This window comes from Vanessa atalanta, chromosome 8 (assembly GCF_905147765.1).
Source record: "Vanessa atalanta chromosome 8, ilVanAtal1.2, whole genome shotgun sequence".
Lineage (NCBI taxonomy): Eukaryota > Metazoa > Arthropoda > Insecta > Lepidoptera > Nymphalidae > Vanessa > Vanessa atalanta.
This window is the reverse complement of record NC_061878.1, coordinates 1,169,661-1,196,819: the sequence shown is the minus strand read 5'-3', so window position 1 is coordinate 1,196,819 and position 27,159 is coordinate 1,169,661. Positions and strand designations below refer to the sequence as shown.

The 27,159-nt window shown below is 31.8% G+C and overlaps 1 protein-coding gene across 1 annotated transcript in view; it reads left to right on the top strand.

The window, feature by feature from the left end:
- LOC125066023 overlaps window positions 1–26,764 on the top strand; it is a 106,497-nt gene extending 79,733 nt beyond the window's left edge. The window contains exons 2-12 of the mRNA XM_047673902.1: window positions 6,396–6,501; window positions 7,240–7,351; window positions 9,795–9,961; window positions 11,057–11,140; window positions 18,260–18,358; window positions 18,796–18,914; window positions 22,066–22,221; window positions 22,551–22,785; window positions 22,901–23,113; window positions 24,533–24,785; window positions 25,312–26,764. Of these exons, the coding sequence (XP_047529858.1) occupies window positions 6,396–6,501; window positions 7,240–7,351; window positions 9,795–9,961; window positions 11,057–11,140; window positions 18,260–18,358; window positions 18,796–18,914; window positions 22,066–22,221; window positions 22,551–22,785; window positions 22,901–23,113; window positions 24,533–24,785; window positions 25,312–26,535 (2,768 nt within the window). The 3' untranslated portion in view covers window positions 26,536–26,764. The remainder of the gene's footprint in view (window positions 1–6,395; window positions 6,502–7,239; window positions 7,352–9,794; window positions 9,962–11,056; window positions 11,141–18,259; window positions 18,359–18,795; window positions 18,915–22,065; window positions 22,222–22,550; window positions 22,786–22,900; window positions 23,114–24,532; window positions 24,786–25,311) is intronic.
- The last annotated feature ends 395 nt before the right edge of the window (window positions 26,765–27,159 follow it).

Sequence of the window (27,159 nt, the reverse complement as noted above, 5' to 3'; positions counted from 1 at the left end):
TTAGTAGGATATTCCACCACGCTACTCCAATGCGAGTTGGTGGATTCACTTGTAGCAGAATTTCGTTGAAGTTAGACACACGCACATGGTTTCCTCACGGTGTTTTCCTTCACCACCGAACACGAGATGAATTATTATAAACACAAATTAAGTACATGAAAATTCCATGGTGATTGCCAGGGTTTGGACCCACAATCATCGGTTAAGTTGTACGCGTTCTAACGACTGGGCCATCTCAGCACTCGAATAGTCCGATAAGAAATTAATATGACACGACCGAGCAGAAATCATTTATAGACAAAGATTACGTAACTTCGAAGGCACGGAAGTATAAAACTATCAACATCCCAATCTAGGATTTCCTGGAAAGAATAGCTCAATGAGTTTAATTACTTTCATCGTTTCATCCAGTAATTAATCTTTTATAGCCATGTAGTCCTCTTTTGTAAAAGATAATTGAAGTTATTAAAACTTTTACTATGACTTATATAAAATTCATAGAATTTGTATAAAAACTCAGTAAAAAAAAATGTGACGTTGAATGAGTCCCTTTTCGAATGGATTGGACTGCCTGGCTGACAAACTAGGCACAGCCTACACCACTGAAGATGAGTGTTATAAAAACCATACTCGATCATCATTTTATCATCAATCATACTTATCATCCAGACAAATAACTCTTTAGGGAATATTCCGAGTCAATGAATATGTCTGAAATTTACGACTTTTGTATTAAAGAATAACCATTTCCTTCCGTCTATTAGAATTACAATTGTCGGCGTTTCTCTTCTATTATATGCATGTATTATACACATAAGCCTTCCTCTTAATCCATGGCGTAGTTCAAACTTAAATTATATTTATATGTATTATATTTATCCAATGATAAACGCAGCATTTGGTGACAAGGCTTTGTGCAAGCCCGTCTGGGTAGGTATCACTTATTAGATATTCTGCCGCCAAGAATCAACACTAGATATTGTTGTGTTCCGGTTTAAAGGGTGAGTGAGCCAGTGTAACTACAGGCACATATTAGTTCCCAAGGTTGTTGGCGCAGTGGCGTAGTATATGGTTAATATATCTAACAGTCCCAATGTTTGTGAGTGGTGGTGACTTAACATCAGACCAAAAGTTTATATTGTCTTCATTAGTAAATTGCGCCCGCACGAAGCTGGGTCCAAACTCTGTTAAATTATATATAATGTAGTTATAATTATATATTATAGCTATGTAATTTTGACGACCTTCGTGGTCGAGTAGTGTGTACACCGGCTTCCATGGGTACGCCACTCCGAGGTCCCGGGTTCGATTCCCAGCCGAGTTGATGTAGAAAAAGTTCATTAGTTTTCTATGTTGTCTTGGGTGTGGGTGTTTGTGGTACCGTGGTTACTTCTGATTTTCCATAACACAAGTGCTTTAGCTACTTACATTGGGATCAGAGTAATGTATGTGATGTTGTCCAATATTTATTATTATTTATTATTTAATAATTACTGACCGTTTTATTTTTCATTTTATTTTAGTTTTATTTCGCAGCACTTGGCTGACGAGAACTGTTTCATCACATCGACCTCATTTAACAGATATACGACGCTATTAACGTTAGTTTGTTCAGCAATTATTCATTACCGTGTTTTAATTTGTCGACCACAATGATTTATAAACTGTTTGTTTAATATTAACTACGCTTTCAGCTGAAATGTTAAATGGTTTCCCGTTTTCAATATTACTTTCTGGAATTGTATGTTACATTTAAATTAACTTTGTTTGAATATTACTTTTTTTTGTATACTTTGTTTTGCTTTTTAATATCATATGAATAATTTATGTCTTGTAAAGCTACACAAACATTACGACCAATCATTCTTTTGTTTTTGGGACATTCCCAGGCTGTATATTTTTAATTATTTGGAGGCTATTAAAAGTTATATTCGTATGAGCCCTGCGAAAAAATATATATTTACACACACTCACATACTTACGCACAGTATTTAATGCGTATTTAATGTGCAAACAAATCACAGAATTTACTCAACCGCAAGGTGATTAATCTACGCAAGTTCTTATATGAAGCCTGACAGTTTCTACCAATCAGAATAACCGACCGATCGAAATTAAACAACAATGGTTTTATGGGACATAAACAAGACACAGTTATCTGTTATTTATTGAAATTTAAACTCGAATGACAATCAGAGAATTAGTAATTCTTAGGGCCCATTTTTTTTGGAGTTTTTAAAAGGAACAAATGTGTGAACTTTTTATATGTTGTTATAGTTTCGCACATTATTAACCAGGTATACTGACACTAGTTTTCGCCCTCGGCTTTTCTCACGATTTAGGGATTGGTTGTCAGGTATATCTTTATAAATTATAGCTTAAATGTCATTATTATGTATAAGCTATATTATTTTAAAGTTTCATAAAAATCCATTCAGAATTTTTTGCGTCAAACTAACAAACATCTATACGTTTAAACTTACTTTTTAATTTACATTTTAAATAGGTTTTATGTATTTAAGTTACCGTTCAAAATGTTTTCATTACAAAATCAAAATATACTTTATTCAAGTAGGCTTTTACGATCACTTTTGAGTCGTCATTTAACAAAATATATCAAGCGAAGCACCGGTTCGGAATGCAGATTCTACCGAGAATAACTTGCAAAAACTTAGTAGTTACACTTTTTCATCATTTAAAAATACAAAGTCATGTTAGTTAAATACAATTATATATGTTTGTAATATATATTGCTTGGAAGTCAACAAGGATTTTTTACGTTACATTTCCTTAACATTATTAGTAATCAAATAACCGAATATAACGATATCTATTCTGTTTTATTTATGTTTGATATTTAAGTAAATAATGTTATTATATATGTTAAATTTTATGAAATATTTGAAAACAACAAAAAAAATATTCGAACAAATTAAACATTAGAAGAGGGACTGATAAAAAAATCGACGAATAGGACGAGATAATACGAATATTATGAAATTAAATGCTGTGAATATTTCTTACATTAAATGAAATGTTACAGAATAATAAAAATGTTTTTCTCATGTTAATGATTGGTTAATGTATAATGAATGCTTCTTTGTATTTAAAATTATTGATTATTTCTGGATTCTATAATATTTAATTTTAATTTAGGTTTAATTGATTTATTCAATTATACTCAATAAATGCATTAGCCTTTGATTTATATTTATCATTAAGACATTGATAAGATCTTAATAATAAATAAATATGGAACAAAAGAAAATAGTTGTTATTAATATATTAATATATTTTAATACAAGTCGAATGATTTATTTCGTAATGGATTGAATAAAATATTATATTTCGTATAGATCAAGGTGACTGAGAACCTACAATCCAATTAAAGGGGCTTAAAATTGATATATACTTATTTCACAGATACGGCAATTAACAGTTTTGATATATCCTTCAAACAACTAATTGATTTATGATCGGAAAGTTGCTTAAAATCCCTAACACAAGATCAAAGTAATGGATTATACGACAGTTCAATAACGGAATACATCATAGTTTTATAGAATTTTCTCTTCCAACTAAATGTAATAGACATAATATTCGTAGAGATACGTTATACGTGATGTATGGTTCGAGAACCCCAGCGGACCGAATAACTTTTTCCTGTTTTTTTTCTCCATTATGAGGTTTCAGGAATATTTTGGTTTGAGTCGAATGTCAAGGGGATTCGCGCTGCTAGAATCGAGTTACTTTATATTTATACTTACATCATTTCTGATATGAATTTTTTTATCTATTCATTTGGTTTATATGGTGTTGTATACCGCCTCTTTGGTCTACTAAATACAAGGCCGCAGATCACGAGGTTCTTATAACAAACTAAAGCAATAAAAAAAGTTCCTTTTAATTGTACGTACGAACATATGGAACTCGTGAACTACAAGTCGTTTATCGAGTTAATACGGTTAGTAGTAGTGATACCGGTTATTTATATAGAAATAACTTCTGTCTTTGGTTGCTAAGATTTTTTATTTTATTTTGTAAGGTAATTAGTATCTGTTCTATCCCGCAATTTACAATGTAGCTTGTACGATTAGTGCAATATGGATAGTGATCCATATCTTTATAACATCTGTCTGTATGTACAATATATAAGATGTATATAAAACTCCATCGTTAGTCATTAATAAATGATTACAAAAGTAAAAATATTACTACAAAAACAAATAAATTAGAAATTATATTGTTTTTTTATTAAATAAAAATATTAATTTCAATGGTCTATGAGCGAAGGAGCAGCAAGCAGCAGATTTGCTAAAGATAATGCGTTTAATTTATTAAACATTTCTGAACTCACCAATCCACTGAGTTATCTCGGAAATCTCAATCGTTATCAATTAATTCCACGGCTGCATTACGAGAGGATGTAAACGGAAGAAGGAACAATGCAAAACAAACAAGTTTGAAAAAGCAATTACAGTCTGCCACGAAGTTAGTGAGCAATATTCCACGATTAATATTTGACGTCGGTTTTAATAGTTGCAAACGAAAATATAGATACTTTGATATACCAGACAGTAACTCTCTGGTGTATGTAATCGGAACCGATGCTGGGCTAAGGTCTCCCTTTGAAAAGGAGGAGTATCGACCTAGGTTACACGTGGATTAGACTTTATCTCGACACGTGTAGGTTTCGTCACTTTCACCTTTTCATTTATGCGAGCATTATGACTTTTGAATACAAATTAAGCTCATAAAAATTCTGACTTGAAATTGAACCCACAACCATCGTTTCGTTCCTGGTTTGATCTATCATCTCGTCATTCTATCACTGAAATCGTTTAATTAAATCTTCCTTATATCATAAATAAGATAATTAAAATGAATATAATATAAATGTAACGTAGGATTAATTAGATACATTGAGGTTTTTATTACAAATGTAATAATGCCATAAAGAACTAAACACACAATGGATAGAAAGAGAGCAAAAAAAATCGTGAAAGAAAAAAATACGAATAATCTTTATATAAAACAGCTTGAAGAGATTCAATATTACAGTACGACAAAGTCATTTTATAAATTGCTTTATGTATATATCTTCTATTATATATATGTATTTATATAAATATTTACAATCGAAGTACGACTGTGGAAGGATCTGCGTGCTGCTATCAAAAAGTCCCCACTCTTGATTCTTTTAAGCATCAATTAATAAAAAAACAATACTACCTTTCAGTCTAACGTTTCACGAGAATTTATTTTATTTTGATACATAAATTGTATCTAATTATATACATATAAGTATGCATCTGTACGTATATATTAATTATTGTACATTAATTTATTTTAAAGATGTATTTATTTTATTTATTGTAATTTATTTATATATTATGTTTATCTAGGCTATACCTCTACCTTTTTTTTACCTCTTTTTCTTTCTTCTGTTTTAGCGATAAAGCCTCTTGTGCATCTTTCTTAAATGTGTTTATTGGTGTACAATAAAGAGTATTTTGATCTTGTTGTACCGTTAGTAACAATTATCTAATATATATTTTTTAAATACACCAATTACCGTTGAATACAGTCAAGGATGACTCGCGTACTTATATTATATCAGCGAAACATTTCAACTATTTTGAATCAATAAAACACAAACGCATTAAATACGAACAAGTACAATGATATATAACAGCTTTCCAGTGCTACGAGGCTACGAGGCTACGAGGCTACGAGGACTATAAGGACGCTCGTCAGGTTGAGAGACGTATGTAGCATGCACCGTGAAGGTGTCAACTTACCGCATTGTCTGATTTTCACTATATCTGCTATATTCATACCGAATTTCATCAAAGTGGGCTTAGTATATTAGACTTGGAAAATTGTCTTATTAAGAACATCTAAATTTTTTGTTGTTTAGTTAAATTGACACGTATAAGTAACAGAAGCTTTTAAGTTGACTTGGTCTTATAATAAAAAAAATTACACGTAAGTCTAATCCATCACATTAGTCCAAAATGGATTGACGTATTTACATGTGTTTTTGTTATTTTTTTTTTTAGTGAATACAACCTACAGTACCACAGTTTTAATCCTATGATAAATAAAATTGATATAAGAATAATCATCAACACTAAATCAATCGTGAAAATAAAAACTAAAAATCGTACGCAATTACTTTGAATCCGTTTCTTATTATATTAAATGTATTTGTATATTTTATCTGTGTTTGTATATAAACACTCGTTTACGTTTTGAGGTGGTTTTTGTGCAATTTTATGTGATGTTCCATGAGATATACCTACTCTTAAAAGTTTATAAATAAATTGGAAGAATTTAAACCTGCGAATATAAATATAAAAAAATATATTCTAAATATTCTTATTTTGTTACAGATTCAAAGAGAGATCACTGCAACAAGACCGTTGAAATATATGAAGATGTATCGTCGCCTCCGGTGACGGCTGAAAACTTCGGCCGACCTCTCACTTGTACATATAGGTAAGTGTCATATTTACAGCTAGAATATTCAGCGGGGAACACGAGACGGTGAAAATGTTCGAGAAGTTTATAACATGAATAATAAGGATTCAAATACGCAAGGATCATTAAAGCATATCAATATAAAAAGATTTTTAAATTTCGAATTTCAAAATTAGGAAAAAGAATTACAAATTACACTGATAACACTTGTGAACGAATGACGGATAGTAAAGTTTATGAAGATGATGGATATTAAAATTATATAAAAATTGTAAACATCCATTACACGATTCTTAAGCAAAGTGAATTATTATTTTCAATAATGTAATCTGGCCTTAATTTGATTTGTAAAAGAAAATCTAATTTTGAAAATATAACTTTGATTAATATGGGACGATGTTCCAAATATATTATTGAATAGTTTTTTATAAAATTGCCAGCAATTCAAATACTTTTTTTACAATTACAATTAGAATGATTCTGTATTTAACGTAAAAGTTTTGAGCGTTAGTTTGTTTGTTAGTTGTTATAGTTAATATATTTAAAGCTAGCTAATATTTTTATAGTTTTCAAAAACAAGAACAAGGACAAGAAAATACGTCAAATAAAATGTCTGGGATCATTATGAAGACAAATATTGAGATATATATATGAATCGATATATACGGGAGAAAGAATTCTACATTCAATTTCCCAGTGACAAATTCATCATTTGTATAGATACAAAATTGCTCACAATTACTTCTGTGTTCACAGGTTTAGAGCGTTTCGAGGGTCACCAAAAGACTGGATACTAAGAATACGATTTAAAAAATTCAAAGTCGGTACTCTTATCAATGGTACTACGTGTCACAAGGGATATATGCAGGTATACTAAAATATAACTCACGTGCGTCGATTTATTCTCGACATTATTAAATATGAAAATTAACCTTTAAATCTGCTACTGTTGAGACAAGTCTGCCTGTTGCTGCTTAAGGAGGTTTGGATCTTATTCAAAACGTCATAAAAGTCAAAGGTTTCCTGGTATCACGAAATCGAACCCTCTCAATTTAAAGCTGTGCTTCTAATGTCATTTGGCGAAAGGTACCACTTTTATCATTATCATTTTCAACTAATATTTATTTGGTTGAAAGTAATGCTTATTTTAAGCAGACGTTGTTATCGTTTTATAGTTGTGAAAAGGTTCAGTAAAGGTTCAGAGAAAAGTTCAGTAAACAACAAATTCGCTGCAGAACACGATTCTGAAACGTCAGAAAGTGATATGCGGTATTGACTATAATAATCATAAAACTTTGGGAACACGTGTCAAAATGGCGTATCATTTGTCAACTTTCACGAGCGAGATACGAAGTGATTTCTTACAGAAGCACGCTCTTTCAGTTTGTGATCAAAAATGTCTAGGATTATTAGAAATTTTAAAATCGGCTTCAATATATAAAAAGTGCCTATTGATTTTTGAAATTTAATTCCCAAACCTCTATATGAAATGTATATTTTTGGCAATTTATTTAAGTCCAAGTCAAAGTCAAAAATCTTTATTCAATATAGAAGTGTTTACACTTGCTTATTGATTGTCAAAAATCTACCACCGGTTCGGAATTTGGCACCTCGGACCTGAGAAGACCGGCGAAAGAAACTCAGCGGGATATTTTTTTTTTTTTACCATTTTGTGTGTACAATAATAATTATATTTTAGTTATTTGAAACAGCCTGGAAGCGATCATTTCATTCCCAAGGTGTGCAGTCAACTAAAAAATCATTAGTGTTATAATATCCTTTAGCACTTTAATTTACACAAAATTTAATGGTGAAAAATTCCGTAACAAATGTATGTCTTTCAATTTTCCAAAAAAAAACAATGAATTTGTATGGGCTACTTCTGAAACCAACGTTGTATACTAATAAATATACGTATCGAAAATTTTAATGAGATGACATTTAAATGAGAAGCTATTCTATAATATCTTAAATATTAAAGGTGGAAACGAGAAAATACGTTAAGGGTGAAATTATGCTAAATAAAACAGAAAGCCAAAGTCCATAAGACCCGAAAATCACCAAGCAAGAAGACGTAATCGAGTTGGTGAGCGCTTTACCAATTCAACTAATTAATTTCTGAACTTCGTGAACTAAAAGAACTCGGAACTCGAACAGCGGCAATACGGCTGGATAATTATTGGATCATTCCCCTGTCGTGATTTCGAAAATTCGAAAGTGAATAAACTTCGTCGTATCCGGATATTCTGGAGACCATTTATACAAATTGATTTTAGACGTTAGTGTATCATTGTTTGTGCAATTATCAAAGTTTATCGATTACAATTATATATAAAAAAAAAATCTAATTAAAGTATTGAAATATTTATGTCTAATTATAACGTATGTATTCATTACTTTTTTCAATCCAAGTCTTAATAGACTTTTATTCAAATTTCAGCAACAAAAGCCGATTCAATGTACATTCACCATCTCTAAACTCTTGTTGATTTAATTTAAATTTTAATAATCGTTTCAATTTTTTGTGGAAAAACACATATTGGCTAACACATCCGGCATGTCCGTAATCGGATGGGTATATGGGTCTCGTGATTGTACAAGGATATTAGCGCAGTAAAAAAATTAACCATTCCTTACATATCGCCAAATCTACAACAACCTTGAGAATTGACTGCCGAATTACTAATAGCCCAGTGATTAAAACACGAGAATCCTAACCAGGGACTGTGAGTTTAAAATGTGTCAGAACTTTAGTTAATTTAAGTAGTATAATTTCGTGCTATCCTGAAATCTGCATCCACGTACATCGTGTATCGCCATCGCCCAACCCGTATAAGAGCATCGAGCGGGAAATATGTAGTTCCAGTACCTTCTCCCTGAGATAAAATTAAAATTTAGCCCCGTAGTGGAACAATTAAAGTAATATTTACTTAAAATAAATCTAATTAACTAAGAATCTAAAGTATGAAAGTGGTCATAACATACATATCTATTGTGAAAATATAATATACTTTACGCTCGAAACGTGAAGTCACTGTGTTAAAAGATGGGAAAACTAACCGATGATTCTGAGTTTAATCTCGGTAAAGCATTACTGAACTTTCATGTACTTACTTACATTATAATCTCATCTCGTGTGTCGAATGACAATCCGAAAGATGTATACACTGATCCGCATTCGAGCAGCGTGTTGAAGTAAGCTCCGAACCTTCTCTTCAAAATCGATGGCATCCCAGCAGTAGGACATTTACATTGTAATACTTTTTACTTTACTATATTATCTTTATAGTAATAATTCTATTTGTTTCCAGATAGTAGACGGAAATGCGAAGACAGATGTTTCAAATAGAAAAGAGCCGGGTCTATTTTGCGGAGAGATAGAACAGCCGCAGACTTTCATATCCGAGACGAATTTCGTGAAGATAGTCTTCCATGCTGATAACTTCACGGATCAAACATACTTCAGTTTTGATTCAAGGTAATTTAACCATATAAATTACTATCTGAACCTACGGCTTTAACCAAGCAAAATTTATAATCACACTTTTATAATCATTTTCTAGCACACAAACTGTCACCCCGTTTATACCCCTTCCAGGGATCAAAAGTATCATATATCTCCTTTCCAGAGATTCAAACTATCTCGATATTAAATTTCTCCTAAATCAGATCAACGGTTTAAGCGTGAAGCGGTAACAGACAGAGTAAATTTTACCAGAAGTATATCAAGAGAAAAACCAATATAACTTGAGCCCTAACATTTCTATAACTTCTCAGTTGACGTGATTACAAAGTTATCTATATACTAATAAGTGAAGAGAACACCCTGTACTCCTTTTAAGCATTTTGCAATAAGCTCAAAATAAAATTATGAATGAAATTAATTTACCACATTTTTTTTTTAAACAGAATCTATTTATCTATATGAATTTTATAAATAAGTAAATTTTGTGTCTTTGTATGTAGGGTATTATCTCTGGAACAAATGATACAATTCTAAAAAAAAACACTGATGTAAAGATACATTAAGATATCCTGAGTGCTGGGTATAAGTTACACATTATGTATATTTACCGAACTATTACGATAACGTAATTCTTACCTAACAAGTCTGAAAGGAATAACTTTCAGGATGAAAATCAAAATATTATTTATTTAAGTAGGCTCATAAAAGCACTTCTGAATCGTCGTGTTACAGTGTTGAATTAAATGTAAAACTTGGTTTGGAAAGTAGATTCTACCGAGAAGAACCGGAAAGAAACTCAGTGGTTAATCTTTTCCAGCATTCCAATTACAAAGTAAGAGATGAGGATGTCAATAAAGTACAATACTAAATCCACGCCTTATTTATGTATCAATGTATCTATCTATATAGTCTCTAAAATATATCACCGATTCCAAATTTAGTGCAATAAAAAAAAATTGCCTTTTATTATTGAAGAAACGTGCGAAGCCACGGTTCAGTAGTCATTTAATATAAATACAACAGAATTGCAGCTTAATATTTTTTGTTTTATAACGAATATGTTTATATTATAAGGTCTAATATATATTATAATATTCCATTTAACAGAGCAGAACAACAGTTTGAAGTGTACCTTAGATACGGCCAACATCCAGAGCTGTATCCTAACAGGCGGGGCGAAGTTGTAGCTGGGTGAGTAGACATGTTTAAATTTCGAATCATCCTGAATAGAATTGTATAAATGACGTCATCGTAAACATTATAAATAACAAATAATCCATGACAATTACAATTTCGCTGGAAATAAAGTGATCGGATATTAAGCTATTTTTGAAATTAATATTGTTACATTTCCGTAGACACGTAAGCATGTATGGCTGTTGGTGTGGTACCCAAACAATTTTGGGTGATATCGGATCAAACATGAGGGTAAACATTACGGATAAAGAGTGTTTGCACATACAATTTTCCTCTCTATATCTCATAATCTCTAGCTTAGCCACCGTGGCCGAAAATTGTTAAGATATCAAAGAAAGGTTATGTAAATTTCGTCTAATCTCATGCCGTCCCTCTCGCACGCTATTCCTATCTCAGTTCCGCACGTTATAGGTACGAAATAAAGTTCACGAACATAAAATTTGCATTTCAAGCACGGCTCGTTATTTTTACGTGCGCAATACTTTCGGATTATTTTATAATTTGTTATTTACTCAATATCTTTATTATCATGTTTGTGTATTGATGAAAAATATATATTTTTAAGAAAAGAACAAGATTTTTATTGTAATTCAATTAAAGAAACCAGCTCTTCATAATTAAAGCCAAAAACTGTACAAAGTTATCCGATTATGTAAAGAATATAATGTTAAAATATTCATTATACTAAATTAAAACAAAAAAAAAAAAAAAATTTTTCGATATTAAATTATAATTCATAGTATATTTTGAACATTACATAAAAAATATGATAAATTACATTTAATACTCACAATTAAAACAAAAACGCAGTATTAATATAGCAACAACATTTAGATAAGAAGTGTAGTTCACTTTGATAAAATACAATTAAGAATATTTATCTACATATTATTATATCGATATGTTAACAATCAATAAATTTAACATTTTTTTTTAAATACTCAACGTCAACCAAATATACTATCTGATCTTTAAATAATCCAATATTACTAGTCTGAATTACAAAGTGTAAATATGTCATATTTTTTTTCAACAATTAATATTCAAAATTCACCATTTCGTTCGGTCCACTTAGATTGGTGAACTAAAATTATATGCACAGTAAACACGTGATTTTTGATGCTCTCAAATTTAAACCCGATATCCTCGTTTAATACTCAATAATCAAGTAGACTTTTATATTAAAATCATTTTTAATCCGAAATTTCACAGAATTGTATAAAATGTAAAGTTACCAACGGTTCGGAATGTAGATTATATCACGAAGAACCGGTAAGAAACTCAGTAGTTGCTCTTTGCCATCATTTAAAATACAAATATTATATTCAATTAACTCAAAAGTCAACAAATATTAAATCCATGCTTTTTTTTCATCTATATAATCTTGTAGTGTATAATATACCTTATGTTAAATCTAATCGCTCTATTCACAGGGCTTTATCGGCTCTGTTATATTAACAACGATACCCTCAGTTCTCTCAACTATACACAAACACAACCTCGCGTCTAACACAAAGCTTGTAAATTATCACAGTGCCCAATTTCAATTCATTATTTTCCAATAATATTGCTGGTTCTAATCCAAATATATTCCAATATTCAAGTTAGATTAGATTACGTTTCTATACCACTATCGCTAAACAATCCGAACGTTCTCAGAATATGGATGTAGCAGATATGCCATCTAGCACTTTTGTTTTACTATAGACCACCTGATGGTACGAAGCAGCGTTGCAGAACTATCGATAGGTTGACTATCGATAGTTGACCTCGAAAACTATTCAGGATATGGATAGTAACGTTTGATCAATACTATCGATAGTATCCTTGAGCATTACTATTAATTCTATCGATAGTATCGCTAGATCCCTGTAAGCAATACACTATTAGCTTAGGTAGCAGCGACACTATTGATACTATCGATAATTTAGGTTAAAAGAATGGTTTTTGCAATACTATCGATAGTATTGCTCATGGGGAACACATTACATTGGCCCTTTAAGCCGGAACACAACAATACTAAGTATTGGTGATTGGCAGTAGAAAATCTGATGAGTAGTAACCCACTTGTACCATGCAATCGAGTGTTTGGTAGGTACCTATTCAGACAAGCTTGCACAAAGCCTTAACACCAAGTTTTTTTTTCTATTTTTTAATGTAGGGGATAACATAGTCTATAGAACTCATATACGTTTGCCAAGGATCGCAAGTTCAGTCAGCCAATCTTCATTTTTATATCTTTATTTATCGCAAAATTTTAAAAACTATGATCCTATCCCCGGCTTATAATCGACATTTCTTTAGTTTATCGAACGCATTATTATTTTTTACATATTGACAATTATTTTATTACCAAGTTTTATTATTTAAAAACATGTCACTTCCAAATATTGTTCTATGATCGCTACAATGGTAATCGTTGGATGCGATTTGTTTCAAAATGTTCAATGAGTATGCTTTGATGTTCCTGTGCAATTTGTTCCGTAAATAGAACGCAGTCAGCGATGGGTTATGATGCTTACATACACATGTGTAGTTATTTCGATTCTACTATCATTTTGTGCCTTATCTGTTTATATACGATACGTTTCGAACCCAAGAAGGTTCATCGAGTTTTTAGTGGGTAGAGGACCTTTGAGAACCAGGATAATATAAGAAATTGCGAATGTTTGATTCTTTATTTAATTGTTATTCGAAATATTAGAGTGGAAGAATATGGTATATCCTTCGTGATATATCCACTTGTGCTTTTTTTTTTCTTTATTAGATACCCTAACATATTATATTATAAACATATATTCATCGAGTAGTATCAATATCAGTTGGTTGTATAACTGCACTAACGGCGTATGCTGTCGGACGTCGAAGAAGGATTCATCAAAAGTTCACAGTTTTATTTGGTTCACTAATCTTAATCTAGATTTTATATATATATATTAGGTCGTAAAACATTGATACTCTTGATCAAAGTATGCAAGAGTAATTTAAATATAAATGTTTAATGGAATATAAAAAAATGATATATTCGGCTTTTTGGTTGAAATATCACCTCTAAATCGAGTAAAAATTAACTTGATCTAACCTTTTTACTAAATATTCGGCACAATACTGACCATTTATCGGAGAGCACAATGTTCCTAATAATGAATTCCAAAAACGAATCACATTCGAACTTTGACAAGCTCCTGACTCTGTAATCATCTTATAAATCAACCTTCAATTACATAGACCCTAAAACGTCGCTGGAATCATTTTCTGGCCTCCAAATGGCTACCTCTTTGGTCGCTACGTGACCGAAATGGTGAATAAATCGCGCAGAATGGTCTGCGCTAGTTCAGCCTATTATTGCACCCTCTGATTTATGCCATGTAATCAAGTGTTTGAGTGCGGGACAATTGCTGAATGCGGGATCCGTGCGCTCGACGACATTTGTCAGGAAAAGTTATTTTATTTACATTCGCTTTTGCAAATTTCGCAGACCTGAAACAAAAGTTTGGCAAATGTCCAGATTTAATAAAACTAAAATTTGCAATTTACTAATTTTATATAAGAATATTAGTATTTAGCTTAATATCTATAAAAAAAAGTTCTGAATTACCCGACTTAATCCATGATAGTACAGCGTCTGGAGTGTTGTTGCGAGCGATATTAGGATTTTTATTATGTACGAGAGTGTTAGTTGCATATTAAATGTTAGTTACCGAACAATCTCCAAGCAGAGTTTTTAATTATTTATAAATAAATTGCACCGCTATAGATAATTGAATACACTAGTAGAGCTTGTGGTCTAAAATTGCATAATTATTCTGTAAACGCACATTGTTTTAAAATTAGTGGAGAAGAAAATGCTCTTAACCTCATTTAGAGGGTAAGAGTTCATTGCCCGCGACATAATAATTAATTGCTTCACGACCCAGTAATCCATCTTCTAAGCAGTCTTATCAACTTTATAATAATGATCACGTTATGACAAGTATCACGTTTCTAAATGCCAAAATTTTCGGAAGAATTTCGACCAATTTTTTAGCTGTTGTTAAGGCTGTGGATTTTAATTTGATTTCCTCCTCATTAAAACAAATTACAAATAAAAATACGATTCTTTTCAAATCTCCCATATTAACATACTCGATCAACCAATCAGTGATTAGAATTTTTAAATCTATACAAGCATCAATAGAGAAAAAATCAGTCAGGTTCAAATCGAGGCAAGGATCACTGAGATTTCATATGCTTCATTTGTATTTATTATTCATATTATCGTGCTCGGTGTTCGGGAAGACGTAGCCCAGAAGTTAAATATATACTACGTATACTTTATAAGGTAACATTAATAAAAAGCTTGCAGGATAAATATTATTATTCCTGTGTTAAGTCAGAAAGAGTAACTACCATTATTAAAGTCTGACGTAATTATGTCTTATACGTAACTGTCACCTCAATCAAATGAACACAAGAATAAAACCAAACACTGTTTTAATAATATACCAGCACTCGTCCGACGTTGTCCTGCCTGTGTAAGCTCATTTATACCAATTGACGTGGCAATGAGTTGACCGGTCGAGAAGTTGACGCGCGAGACCATATAGCGGCGAATTACAACAAAGTGTTTTATATAAAACCTTTCCCAATTTATATTACAATATATGCCAACTGTAAAGATTATCACTCACACGGTGTCCTAGTCCTATTTAATCTCAGACGAATCTTTATTTATTTATTTAATACTAAAAAGAGTTTTGATTTGTTTGATAATCTGCAGAACTTATGATTAAATTCTAAAAATGTTGGTAGAAAACTGTTTTATTCCTGAGTGCTATTGGGTATAAATTGTATCATTAATTTCAGTCAATCTATTACAATTTTTGTCTCACAAGTCTGAATGAAACAGAATATCTAGACTATATCGCCGATTCCCAATTATGTGCAACCAAAAATCATTCACTGGTAATCAATAAATGGACGTACAGATAACTGGCTGCAATGATCTAACTTTGATCTTTTTTTATAAATAAATTGCACTCGTACGAAGTGGGTCACTAGTATCAATACTAATGTATGCATACAAGTGTTCACACAATGAAATTCGACTAAAATAATTCTTAGAAATTTGAGAGAAACTTACGAATTTGCTATCAACTTTTTTAATTTCATCAATACAAAGAAAATAAACCGGCCCACAGAGAAAATATCCTGAGATATCTTTGCCTATTATTACACCAATAATAGTTTCGTTTTTGCCACCACCTACAATATAGTTACCTTCAAGTGAATAGGCATCTGCTAGGCAAGCGCGATCTTAGGCTATATCATAACTTTCCATCAGGTGTGATTACAGTATAGATTATACATTAAAAAAAGTACCAATAAGGTAAAGCAATATTGACAGTTATACAAATAACTACAGAACTATTTATGTTGTCTAGACTTAGCAGCGCCAGAGAACAATGTTGCAAATTCGAGCCATCCATCAGACGGCTAGGTTTTATTTTCCATTTATTTCTGTTTATAATGGCATCTATTCTGTTATATTTTACTCTCGACTGCTGCTATTGACGTGTGATTGCGCGAATGTATCGGGGTTATGGTAAAATAAATCGCAAAGTGTCAGCCTGTGCCAATTCGAGCCAATTATATTGAAGTGCTGATTTATGTCACGACTCAATGTGCATTTATAAATTGTTTCAAACAAAATTATCATCAATATTAATAAAAATGATATTAGAAACCTCAATAACCTTTTAGAAGACCTATCCACAGATACCCACACGTATGGGTTTGAGATTTTTTTTTTGTTTTTTATTTTATTACTAGGTATGGTAACCACTGAAATTTACTGCTTTTTTCTATTTTTGTGTGAAAATCTTAATGCGGTTTACAGAATACAGTATAATTCTTATAGTTTCGGAAAAAGTGGCTGTAACATACGGACGGACATGACGAATCTATAAGGGTTCCGTTTTTTGCCTTTTGGCTACGGAACCCTAAAAAGTGAGCTGTCGTGGTATCTTGTTGGAACAAAGTGGCTTTCCCTATATATTGTGTACGAATATTCAACAATATTTGAGAATAATGAAATGATAAGAAATAAAATAGGTAGTACAAATCCCTTGTATAAATAAAACTATAACAAAAAATAAGTTTAAATAAAACCATACAGAATAGGTAGAAACAGAAAGGAAACGAAACAAGAGAGGTAAGCTTTTTTCTTACGCGGCGGTATCTGACCTTTCACTCTACTGTATGCCAAAAGCTCATCGTTCCAATAAATTTTATGTACATCAGTATACACTTAGTACCTACTAGCTAGCTAGGCATATGTTGCTTCTGAACTTAATCACTTGGTTATACGGGGTTTCTTTCAGCCGAAGGTACCTCATCACATGTAGGGACAAACAGCAATTTTTAGTATTTTGTGTTATCACCTAAATTCTCAAGGCCAATGGTCAAGGTCAGTGTAACACATTGACGACGTAAGGAATTTCGGACTATTTTCAAAAAAAAAAAAAACATATTATCCAATACTAGCGCTAAAAGATTCCATGTGCTCAAATGTCATGGTGACCGATTTAATGGTAAAGCTTTTGCAACGCTATCTAGCGGCGAGTTAAAAAAGTTTATCAGTAAAATTGTATTAATGATTATTCTAACAAGCATACCAACATTAATTAATTCATTCATTCTTTCCCATTAAGTTAATTAAAAAAAATTACTTAGGAAATATTGTAATGAAAAAAGAATGAATTAATATAAATTCTCGTCCTAAAATTAAGCGTAAGCAAAATTGTTATATTTATTAAAACACTCTCATAATTATGACCACAATGGCTTAACATGCTTCCGGGATAAAAATGAGATTAATTTAATAAGGAAAATAATTGTCTTTGACCTGACCCGAATTACAATATAAAAAAAAAAATGTATATAATTTTTCTATCACCAGCAATATTGAATCGTCTCTCAGATTTGGTTACGTTATACGAACTACGTAATTAAATTAACAAAACATTTTTATTTGTCAAACAAATTTCATTTTAACAATATATGGTTGTTATAAAAGTTGAACAGTGAAGTGGGATTCATTATGAGGGAACTGTTCATCATAACTTTTTATAGGTCGTATTGCGAGCGAGTTTTTCGAGACTGCAGGTTGCAGACTTGCTACGTGCAGTCGGCTGCTTATCCAGGCGTGTACCCGAGAAATTTACATTGCAGGTATAATTTTAAGAAAGTTACTTATAAGAGTGTACGTTCTGTAAATAATTGTAGCATTCAGTCCCGCAATTATAGCGAGTTGTTTTACGTCGTTCATATTTTTATAAAAAAAAAACTTATCGACGAAAAATTTCAACGTTTTTCTTAAGATTATAATTTTTATGCTTCAGATAATAATGACGTATTATAAAATGTCAATAAATAACTGATTAATTATATTAATAATACCACCACAAGTATATAAATTTTACGACATGAATAACATAAAACTATTTAAGATACACAATAAGGAAAGCTAAGAAACGATCTCTTTCAAACAACTTTATGGCAAAGTCAATATAAAATTATGAGTGGTGCGCAATTTGTAGTACGGCTTGTAATCATGTTATTTATTGTACATAAACATAACCTCAAATTATATAATGTTTGTTCCCTAGGTATCACTTAAACACGAGGCTGCCCTATATAAAGCTGTACATAGAGAATGAGGAGTTCAACATAGACGGGCAACGCTGCGAGAATATTATGACGTGCCCCATGCGACCAATCACATCAGGTGAGGCTAGAGCATCTGTATAATTATACAAACATATTCAGAATAATTATGGCTTTGAAACATCAATGCGTATAAAATAATTGGTACAACAACATTGTATATTAATGTACACAAAGTAAATGTAAAACAAATAAGTAAATTAAATAGTATAAAGGACTTTTACTAATGAGGTATTCAAGCAAATTTACACACACATGTACATACGTGATACAAAGAACAAACACAAACTTATTACCCCTGTTAGTCGACTGCATACAGTAAGATACTCTTTTATGGGAATGTATATGATTTTACAACGGGAACCCAGAAAAAGTGTAACCTCTTGTTAGTGAGTTTATGAATGTTTAGCTACCGCCCTGCTTCGCACGGTTAATATAATTTTACCGGGATTTTGTCTCGTGCTATTTTTTAAATTGGAACAATTCGCTCGTAGTGTGCTGTGCTGTAAGACACTTCTTGCTTTATTTGTTTTAAAAAAAAAAATTGACAAATAGCACGCTATAGTAAGTGGTCACCACTTCCCAAAGAGGTTGGAGCCGGAAAAAGACTAACCATACCTAACATCGCCATTGCTCTACAGACCTTGGGAGCTGAGATGTTATGTCCCTTGTGCCTGTTCACTGGCTTTGGCTGGATGTTTGCCTGTAGAATATACGATGAGTGCGTGGTACCTGCCCGATGACATGCACAAAGCCCTACCACCAAGTCGAAATATCTCATAATATTTGTAAAATTACTTATTCGTAACGTAGTGTAAATATTAGTACTATTTTGTTTATGAAAAACATTTAAAATTTAAATGTATAATTTTGATAAAGATTTTAACCTTATTTTGTTTTTTTTTTTCAATGACTTTGTAACAGTTTATGCAACAAACGTGTGGTTTCATTTTACTCACATTAAAAAAATGGTCGCTGAGAGATTTTGAATGACAGATATATTCTGTTGCTGACTTTCCTTTAGACCCTTGAGTATACAAATTTATCATAACAAATAAATTGTGTACAATCTTCGTTTCCTCTACGTCAGCATATTAAGCTATAATTCAAATATTATGACACATATTAACGCACTACGTCTGATAAAGCATACGTCTGATATGTAACTAATGTCTAAGTCATATAAAAGTTTCATATCAATAAAATTAGTAGTGTTGGCGTGAATTTAGAAAACAACAAAAAAAACAAAACTCTCCTCTTTTAATATTACTATGAAAACCTTAAGAGTACGATTGTTATCATGCTGTTTTTATAGAAATAATGGTAGCCCATAATGACAAAAAAGAATTTCTATCATCGATTCATTTCACATATGTTCTTTTAATTAGAACAATTTAAACAACGATAAATAAATAAGTGATATAAAATTAATTTGAATGAGTCCAGACGTTTGAAAACGAATAAGAAATATTCAGACTAATAATAATAATAGAGTAAATAAAAGAACGTAATTATATATGGACATTATTTACTACTACTGTTGAACGTATGCGAGATTTAACTACAGTTTTAAAATGTATTGTTTGCCTAACAATATTATATAGTCTTTAGAGATGTCTGTGATAAGCCATTTGTTAGAACACGTTAATCCTAATCGATGATTTCGAGTTAAAATACAGCTCGTAGTCTGGCAGTGAAGAAAAACACGTTTTATATTACTACTTTTAAATAAAATTAAATTGTTTTTTTAATTTAATGACAAAAATAATACCATGTCAAAGATTGATTTCAATGAACTACGGTTTTGAGTAAATATCCCATTAATTTATATATCATCATCATCTCTTTCGCTTCCGAAATTTAAAGCACACAGTTTACCTATAACCATATATGATAGCTATATTTTTCACAAGACAAAATGTTCCATAAAAGTCACAGAAAGTTATATAAAAATAATACTAAGTTTGTGTCAAGTTTGACCACAATGGCCTTATAAATAAAGGATACGATGATATTGTTTGCAATACAAAGAGGAGTCAACATATTGTAGCAAATAAGTACTGCACTTTCACAACGCAAACTTCACTCACAAACAAAACTACATTCATAAAACAATACAAAAGTTAGAAACATCTGCGATTTGTTTACATACGATGAAGTAATTCACTTAAAGATTATCCAAAATAAACCTTCTCTCAATATTACGTATCTAAAAGCTTAGAATAAAATATTTGTTGAAATAAATATAAATTTGGACTTAAATAATGCTAGTATAATAAAATTAGTGTGCGTATAATTTTAGATTGGTAAAATACTGGATGGAAACTGAAGTAAACTACAAAAAATGTAATCACGAGTTCCTTATTTAAACAAGATTTCGAACAAAATGTTAATACACGTAGTTATATCTTCCTTGCATACTCTAACAATGTAACGAGGGTACAAAAAGTTTTGACAGTTGCCAAGAATGTAATATTGGTTAGAAGTTTTGGAAAAACGTCAGAGATTTAACGTCCATTATTGGATGTCCGTTATTTATGATCGTTATAAACTACAAGCTCACCTTACCCAAAATAACGACTGAAAATTTTCTGGTAACTAGGTTTTCCTAAGGAACCTAAGCGAATATAATATTCTCATATTATAATTTTTAATAAACTCCTTCTAGGAACCATAGGAGATCTTGTTTGATTAATTTTTATATTATTTCTTATTAAAAAAGTTTTCATATTATGTGTAAGTATGTCTATTTGGATGTAATATATTGAAGTCGTAAGCAAACACATTGAAACTTATTCAATAGTTCAAAAAGCAACTTAAGAATAGTCCGAGATAGTTTTATATACTATATTTTAAACTTCCGTTAGATAATTCAATTTTATATATCACAAATAAAATTTTAATCAAACGTCAGCCATATTAATAAAACCTTCTCCAAAATGCACTGCACCTTCTGATATAAGGTAGTAAATTGGTTTAGTATGTTTTTAGAGTTATTCGAATCTCCACTACGATTTTTTTTTATTATATTTTCAATAGCATGATCTAACAGTTTACTTTTGAATATATACTATGTACATAGAATTAAATACCATTTTTTTTTCAATAGAAATAAAATATGAAGTGAATTTATTAAAACTGTTGTACTTTGTGAACTTGTCTTTTACTCTTAATTACTTTTTTGGTAATCGAGTGTTTTTTTTTTGTTTTAGGTTCTGAAAATTGTCCTTACGACTACATCAGGATATACGATGGTAAAGATGAATCGGCATCCGTGATCGGAACTTTCTGCGGCATGGGAAAGTTTCCCTACTCCATTATCGGCACGTCCCAGGACCTGTTTGTTGAGTTCGTCAGCTCACCTGCGGGTATGAACTGAATGAACAAGTTAATTTAGCAATTTCCTAGCTATTATGACAGATTGCTGTCGATTTTAAAGTTTGAACATGAACGATGTACGTAATAGTTATCGTTTTCATGATAATCATTTGAAAATTTTAACATGGTATCGTAGAATACATGACAGAATATTGAATAATTTGTTACCATATCGTCAAAAGTTTTACTATTACTGTAACTTGTAATATTGTCACAAGTACTTTCAAATATGGCAATTTGATTATCTCATTGTTAATACTGCTTTATCTGGTTATTTTATACAGTTTTATATCCTAAATATATTCAATTTTTCAATCAGGACCACTACTAAACACTGGATTCCATTTCAACGTTGGAAACTGGCCTGGTCATGTAGAAGCTCCAGGATCCAAAATTGGAAACTGCGACTGGCTACTGACAGCAGAGTCGTTGAAAAAGTCCGGTGATACGGAAGGGATATTTCTTTCTGTTGCGCATTGGTACCCACCACACACATCATGTACTTATCTGATGCAAGGTTTCCCTGGACAAGTTGTGAGACTGTACTTTCCAAGGTAATAATTAAATCAGACATTGTCACTATCATATCAAACATTTCGTATAATAAAATAAGGAATCATTGTCTTATCATACGAAATACATAATGATTTCCTCTTAAATTTCTCGCAGCTTTCGAATTAACCGGATAGAATCGCCAATATCACCATGGACAGGTGACTGTGGAGAATCACTTACGCTATACGATGCGCCAAGACCTGATGACGCAAAGATAATCAAGACCTTCTGCGACACTTTTAGCAGGCCAATGGAGAAGCACGACTTTGTGTCTACTGGAAATGCGATGTTTGTTAGATTTGAAAGTAAGACTGGAAGTTATAGTGGGTAAGTGTATGAATATTAATTTTAAATATATTATCACTTCATGTCATGAATTTTGGGTCAGCCCTGTGTTTTATAGCACTAGATAAATATGCCATATTTGCGTGCCGAAAACTAGCCTAGAAAATGCTTTTCCTGTTCTCTTGATTATATATAGCTATATGACTCATTATGGGGCTTAATTAAGATGGTATTGAAAGATGCGGTTAAAACAAGATATTCGGTTACAACACACACGCGTGGAAATTGTGTGGTTTTATGCTGCTCTGTCACTGTCTTTGTAATTTTATCATAGAAATAAATACTGTAACAATATCATTATGAAATAAAACAAAACTTTTTCTATGATCATACGATAGAAGATCTGATTAATGAATACCAGAATTTATTATTTATTTGAACCAGAAATTTGTATAAATATTGCTAATGCAGACGTTTTAAAAACTTTCTATGTATTTTTTAATGATTTTTGTTTACATATAAGTATATACTTACATTCTTGTTATTATTTTAGACTTCTAGCATTCCAAAGTAATTGTCATCCCATATGCCAGTTAAAAGTACATTGATTGCCATTACTGCTGACGGCCAGATACATGCTAAAAGCGTATATTTTTCTTTTTATTAAAATATTATTTTATTGCAACATCAACGCCCATTACATAAAGAAGAGAATATCAATTATCCATAGATATAAAGAACTATGCCAGTGCTATAATATAACAGAAAACATTGTTTAAAAAATTATGCAGGTGACTTAAGTAGCCAATCACTAGTGAGTTTACTCTACAAACAATTTAATTGCACCACAATAAAAAATTCCGAATAACGCAAGTTTTCCAAAGATCTAATAGCTTTTCCATTAAAATAAAACCAAGCAATGCTATTTAAATGTAATCATAAACAATAATGTCACATCATTCAACATCGACTGTATTTACTTGGTTAATAGTTTCCATAATGGAGCTGCCACATTCACGTGTTCGGCATCGCGTGTCAGTTATAATATTCGTAAAGCTATATTAAGGAAAACCTTAGAAGCCAAGTCGAGAAGGCAACAAAGGCCAATACAATAATAGAACTCGATAACACAATTTCGGTTGTAACGTTATTAGTGGAGAATTTCACATTGATTTGAGAAACAGATGAAAAGGGTGCGAATCAATAGAGGTATATTATTCGCAAATGCTGGTATTACTAGAGAATTAGGTCAGGTACATTTAGATTGAGAAATAACGTTTCATACGTACGTTAGCTGATAGAATATTGAATACCGTATTTTCTGTTTATCTCGACTATATTTATTTTTAAACATAATTTCATAGTAACGTTAAAATTAGCTTATCGTTTATTTATTTCCATTTCAAACATAATAAAAAGTAAAGCATAGATCGACATTTTAACATTCAGTAATAATTCCAGTTCATCTCTCTACTATTGGGCCCATTATGACTTTTTCAACAACACAAGATTCGGAGAACCGGTGCCAGGGACAGCTTGTGATGAAGTGATAGCTTCGTGGAAGCAGAGAGCTGGTAGACTAAGATCTCCTTTGAACACTCTCGTATATAAACAGGCTCCTCCCGGTGAAGATGTCCACTGTTTGTACAGATTCGTTACGGATAAGAGGATTTATGCTAGAGTCATATTAACCATATTGAGTGTCAACTTCAAGGTAATAACTTCTATCATTATATATTATTATTATAGTTAGGTATAATACTTTTGAAAATAAATAGTAACTAAAGTAGAAATACAAAATCTAATTTCAATTTCATATAACACCTCAGGTAACAATTTCCATTTAGTATTCTGTTGTTGTTGGAAATATGAGCGCTTTAAGGGACCACAGGGAACTATTTAATATGCAAAACGAAATAAAAAGTTATAGCTGCATTTTGTCTGCGTACTTTAAACGTTAAATGCAAAACCCAATGTTCCGTTAAATTGCCCATAAACTCTACCTCCAGTAAAATAGTAGATTGTTATAGCCTTAACTTAGTCGGTTTCGCGCATTATAAATGGTAATATTTACGCAGCTAGAGACACGCAACGAACTTTAAAGAAACAGTTATTGAATAGAGTCCCAATATAAAATAAACTTTTCTTAAGTGGGGATTGATTCAGCAACAATTAAGATTATCAACCAGTTACAATGCTGTGTGTTGTACTTTGGGCATTAAAACGTTTTTTATTTTCAGGAACATCCGTATACACCTGTATCCTGTCAAAATTGCTACGAAGATAGAGCTGATAAATTGATTATCTGGGAACCATTTCCTGGTGGCAAAACAATGAATACAACTATGGGTATCACAACTACACCTTTACCATTACATTTAGCAGTACAAAGATCCCTTGGCTCTTGTCTCTGTGCCAAGCATTCTAATACTGTCTCTCGAGCAAGACCATATAGAGTGGTTTCATCAGGCGAAACGTTGAATTTACAGCTTATCGTTGATAACGCACACGCAGCTGCTTCCTATTTTAAAAATCCTTCACCACTATTTGAAGCTAGGTACGAGTTCGTTCATGGCCCACTCTGCGGACCACCGGTATTGGCTGCAGCTTTAGAAGGAGAAATAGTTTACCCGCACTTGGAAGCCTTAGGTTACACTGAACCTCCGAAAAGAATACAATGTATTTGGGACTTAGAAATAGAAGAAAAAAGAGATATTTGGCTCCATTTTGATAGTATTAAGTTTGCTTCACGGCATTGCGATGATGGTAATATTCAAATTTACCTACCTGGTCGAATAGAACCATACTTGTCGGTTTGTGGTGAAAATGTTTCTTTTGCTCGTGAGCTGCCGCCGTTATCAGCGGTTGAACTTGGCTTTGAATCTTTAGATGATCCTCTAGTTATGGAAAAAGAAAAGACTAGATCAATAAGAATAGTATTTATCGGTAGTGCTTCACCTGCTCGTGCGTCTTTCAAAATCGCATGGACTGGTCTATTCCACTTACCCAAAAATTCTGATGGAACATTGATGACTTCACGTTTAACGGAAGGCGGCTCTACTATTTCTGATTCAGGACACGGTTGCGATTTTATTTGCCCAGGTGAAGAAGCACTTTGCATTCCAGCGAGGCTCATATGTAACGGTGTTATTAACTGTCCTAATGTTACTTCTGGAGAAAGAAAGTTTTGGACAGCTGAAGAAAAACGAGCTAGAGAAGCTTATTCTGAACATAGTTTACGTCGTCTTGGGTACTTAGATGCACTGAGTGGAATTCCATTGGGACAAATACATGATGAAGCACCAGAGCTTTGTGCAGGGGCAAGAAGTGCAGGAGGTGGGGACTGGTTAGCGCCAGCATTAGGAGCTGGACTGGCGATCGCAATTGGAGTGTGTGCATTAGGTGCCGCTTGGCGCTTATGTTGCCGCAAACGATCTCCAGATGAGGAGTCATTGGATTACTGACACGCGGCACGCGGTGCGCCACATGCACCGCCGACTCTTCATTCGAGGTCTTCGTCTAGAGATCTACATTTAGACTGGAGTCTACATTGACAGACACTTTATTGAGCGCCAGGACCTTTTAATGTTGATTTAAAAAAAATAATGATATCAAGAAAGTCTCAGAACATTGAAATAACACCTAAAATTTCCAATTTTTTAATGTAAATCTATTTTGCTTAATAATACTTTCCGTACTAATTATATCTAAGCATTATTACTATATTTAAAACTGTTTTTGTGAATCTCACTCATTTTTCAAATAATCCTAATGAAATTGAATGTTACTACTACCAAATTATAATAAGCATATTAAAAATTAGTAAAACTCAAAATACTAACTGTTCTCTGTATCCAGGTCATTAGATTTTCTACGTTTATTAACTGTGAGGATGATGGTTCAAGGCGCTCGCTTATCTGTATATATTATGAATGTATATATTCTTATATAGTTATCCTTAATCCCTATATTTAAAGAATGCTTCGAATGAATGATCATAGGTTAGTACACGGTGATAATAGTCGTAGTTTTTAAGTAATTATCGAATATGTTTAAGGTAGGTGTAATTCATAGTCCCTCGTCAGTTA